The 3,993-nt window shown below is 39.5% G+C and overlaps 1 protein-coding gene across 1 annotated transcript; it reads left to right on the forward strand.

Moving 5' to 3' along the window:
• Window positions 1-551: 551 nt before the first annotated feature.
• On the forward strand, window positions 552-3,546 carry LOC115967170. The gene is made up of 6 exons (XM_031086238.1): window positions 552-1,311; window positions 1,555-1,688; window positions 1,739-1,909; window positions 2,022-2,461; window positions 2,629-2,720; window positions 3,011-3,546. The coding sequence occupies exons 1-6, from the start codon at window positions 552-554 to the stop codon at window positions 3,544-3,546; spliced, it is 2,133 nt and encodes a 710-aa protein (XP_030942098.1).
• Window positions 3,547-3,993: the final 447 nt, after the last annotated feature.

Here is a 3,993-nt window from a genome sequence, read left to right on the forward strand (position 1 = left end):
TGTTAAGTCAGCCCAACCAAGGTGTGGACTTTCCAAACTTAATGGATTGAAATGCACTTTCAGATTTAATATCAATATGTTTACTATGTGCCTCAACTTTACCTTAACATGCTACTGCCTTTGTCCTTTGTTTTGCTTAAATTTTCACATGAATTTATTATTTTAGTTGCTGGTTTATTTTCTTTCAACATTTTATTTTAGCCAAAAAAAAAAAATTCCACCAAAAAAAAAAAAAAATCCTTTAAAGTAATTACTTCTCAGTATTAGTGGTTGAACTAGCCTAATCACATTGTCATAATTAGGTCCTTTTTAATTTAATTCTTGTTGAAGCTAGTACTGCTTGAATGCAACAACCTATGGAATTCATGACTTCTCTTCACATATAATTTAACTTGAGTATTATCCTTACTATTCACTTGCTAGAATTAGTTTGTTGATCTCTTTGCATGCATTTGCGTAGTAGTCGTCTAGTAACTAGTTCTAAAGAACAATCTAATTCCAAATCAGAGTCTAGTTCTGAATCCCAGTCTAGTCCACAATCCCGCCTAAACATGGATCCTCCTCCCCAAGATGAATTAAGACAAGCCATTGCAGAGCTTACTGCCCGTCTAGGCCACTTAAAGGCTAGGTATGACGAGGAAAATGCAAATAATGGCAGAAATAATAATAGGCATGGCCCTTACCCCAGGCAAGACCATAGAGACAATGAAGACAACTCTGCTAAGCATATCAAAGTAGAGGCTCCTACCTTCGATGGTGTTAGGAACCCTCAGGTCTACAATGATTGGGTGCGAGAGATGGAGCATTTTTTTGAGTGGTATGACCTGTCTGAGGATAGAAAGGTTTGGTTTGCCAAAATGAAACTTGTAGGAAGAGCAAAACTCCATTGGGATAGTGTTGTCAACCACCTCCGTAAGACCCGCCAATCACCCATAACTCTTTGGGAAGAAATGAAGGCCAAGTTCAATGAAAAGTACTTCCCAGTCTCTCATCAAGGCAACTTGTTGGATCAATGGCATGATTTGAGACAAGACAATAGGTCTGCTACTAAGTACGTAGAACAATTTGAAGAGTACAGGATACGTAGCAATGCAACTGAGGATGAGCCAATTACCTTGAGTAGATTTAGGAAAGGTCTTAATTATGATCTTCAAAGAGAATTGGTGGCTCGACAAATCTCAACTCTTGATGATGCTTATACCTTAGTACAAGATTTAAAGCTGATCCTTAGGCCCCAAGGTGGAAGGAGATTTGACAATCGCATGTTGCCTCGCAACAATTTTGATGGTCCCCAAGGTAGATACCTCCAAGGTACCTAAAATAGGCCTTATCTCAACAACAGACCCTTACACTTAAAAGAAAATCCTCAGGGTAAATACCAACTAGGTCCTCAAACTAGACCCAATCCCAACAATAGGCCCTTACGCCCAGAAGACAAAGGGAAGAGTGTGGTTAGAGAGACATTTAGACCAAATTCTAGAATCCAGTGCTTTAAGTGTCAAGGCTTTGGTCATATGGCTACCCAATGTCCTAATAAGACTTTGTTGATTGAAGAATTGGATGGAGAGGAAGAGGTAGAAGAAGTAGTCTATGAGCCTAACACTGAAGACATTGTAGAAATAGGAGAGGATGATTCCACCCAATTAGCTTCATTAGAGCCCTACCATCTTTTGATAACCTCAATGAAGGTAGTCTTGATACTCCTATAATGAGTGTTGTTAGGTGTGCTCTAGCACAGTCCGAAGAAAGTGATGATTGGAAAAGAAATACTATCTTCCAAACCTTTGTCAAGTGTGGAACCACAAATTGCAAGGTTATCATTGACAGTGGAAGTTGCATTAATGCAGTTTCTTCTAAACTTGTCTCCCTCCTAGGTTTGAAGTTAGTTGCCCATCTTAAGCCCTATAAGGTTTGTTGGGTAGATGATTCATCTATCACCATCAAGGATAGGTGTCTTGTTCCTATTCATATCCTTTCATACAAGGCTCAGATTTCATATGATGTGATTCCAATGGATGTAGGACACATTTTTGGGACGACCATGGGTCTATGATTTAGATGTCACTCTTTATGGTCGCTCGAACTCTTGTTCCTTCATGCACAATGGACAAAGGATTAAGCTTAACCTAGTCAAAACTAAGTTTGTTAGTGCAAGTAAGGCTAGAGAAGAGCCCAAAAAGCAAAGTATGAACCTCATTAGTCCAAAAGAACTTGAAAGAGCTGTCAATCAAGACTCCATCATCTTTGCTATGGTTGTTAAGGAAATTGCACTAGATAACTTTGAAGAACCAAGAAAAGAAGTATGGTCAGTGCTTCAAGAGTTCCAAGATGTTTTCCCTAAGGAGCTTCCAAATCAATTGCCTCCTATGCATGATATTCAACACGCCATAGGTCTTGTCCCGGGAGCAGCACTCCCAAATTTGCCCCACTATAGAATGAGCCCTCCTCACATGATGAGATGGTTAGACAAATGGATGAGCTTTTGCACAAAGGACTTATGCGTGAAAGCTTAAGCCCATGTGCAATCCCTACACTCTTGACCCCAAAGAAAGATGGATCCTGGAGAATATGCGTGGATAGTCGCGCAATCAATAAGATTACTGTGAAGTATCGTTTTCCTATCCCTAGGTTAGATGATATGTTTGATATGATGTCAGGAGCCACAATCTTTTCGAAGATTGATTTGAAAAGTGGATACCACCAGATTAGGATTCGCCCAGGTGATGAATGGAAGACTGCTTTTAAGACAAAGGATGTTCTATATGAGTGGTTGTGATACCTTTTGGGTTATCAAATGCTCCTAGTACTTTTATGAGAATGATGACATGAGTACTAAGGCTTTTCATGGGCAAATTTGTGGTATTGTACTTTGATGACATCCTCATTTATAGTAACTCAAAAGAGCAACATTTGGACCATCTTAAACAAGTTTGTTCCACTTTGAGGAGAGAAAACTTGTATGCCAACCTAAAGAAATGCTCTTTCTTCATTGATAGTGTCATTTTCTTAGGTTTTGTGGTTTCATCTAAAGAAGTTTCTGCTGACCTACAAAAGGTCAAGGCCATAATGGATTGGCCCGAACCCAAGAACATTAATGAGGTTCGCAGTTTTCATGGGCTTGCAACTTTCTATCGCTGCTTCATACGTGGATTTAGTACAATCATGGCACCAATCACTAATTGTATGAAGCAAGGCGAATTCCAATGGTCAAATGTTACTGGTAAAGCATTTCAAGAAATCAAGAAGAAGAAGACAGAAGCACCGGTGATGCGCCTACCAGACTTTGATAAGGTCTTTGAAGTGGAATGTGATGCGTCTGGTGTAGGCATAGGAGGAGTTCTTAGCCAAGATTGTCACCCTATAGCTTACTTTATTGAGAAATTAAATGAGGCTAAGAAGAAGTATTCAACATATGACAAAGAACTTTATGCTGTGGTACAAGCTTTAAGATATTGGAGCCATTATTTGACAACCCATGAGTTTGTCATTTATTCGGATCATGATGCTCTCCGCCACATCAATTCCCAAAAGAAATTAAATGCTTGACACGTCCCTTGGGTTGAGTTTTTGCAAAGATTCTCTTTTGTTTTGAGACATAAATCTGGTGTTGAGAATAATGTAGTTGACGCTTTGAGTCGCCGAGTCACCTTACTTTCTGTGATGAGCACAAAAGTCATAGGGTTTGAAAAGTTGCAAGAGGAGTATGAATCTTGCCCAGATTTTGGAGAAGTGTACACTACACTTAAGACTGAGCATCTTCAGGTTGTTGATGATTTTATCCTCCGAGATGGCTACTTGTTTAAAGCCAATAAGCTTTGTATCCCCCGCACATTAGTTAGAGACTTTTTGGTTTGGGAAGTGCAGCGGGAGGACTTTCAGGACATTTTGGACGTGATAAGACAATTGAAGAGGTAGAGAGGCAATTCTATTGGCCAAGTCTTAAGAGGGATGTTGCCAAGATAATTGGTCAATGTCGTCAATGTCAACTAGCTA

The sequence above is a fragment of the Quercus lobata genome, chromosome 11 (assembly GCF_001633185.2).
Source record: "Quercus lobata isolate SW786 chromosome 11, ValleyOak3.0 Primary Assembly, whole genome shotgun sequence".
Taxonomy (NCBI): Eukaryota; Viridiplantae; Streptophyta; class Magnoliopsida; order Fagales; family Fagaceae; genus Quercus; species Quercus lobata.

Bases quoted from the DNA above. Each gene is read 5' to 3' on its own strand.
- LOC115967170 (XM_031086238.1), top strand. From the start codon at position 552: ATGGATCCTCCTCCCCAAGATGAATTAAGACAAGCCATTGCAGAGCTT. The intron at 1,312-1,554 runs GTACCTAAAATA...TGTTGATTGAAG, and splicing joins CCAAGGTAGATACCTCCAAG to AATTGGATGGAGAGGAAGAG. The intron at 1,910-2,021 runs GTTTGTTGGGTA...CAATGGATGTAG, and splicing joins CCCATCTTAAGCCCTATAAG to GACACATTTTTGGGACGACC.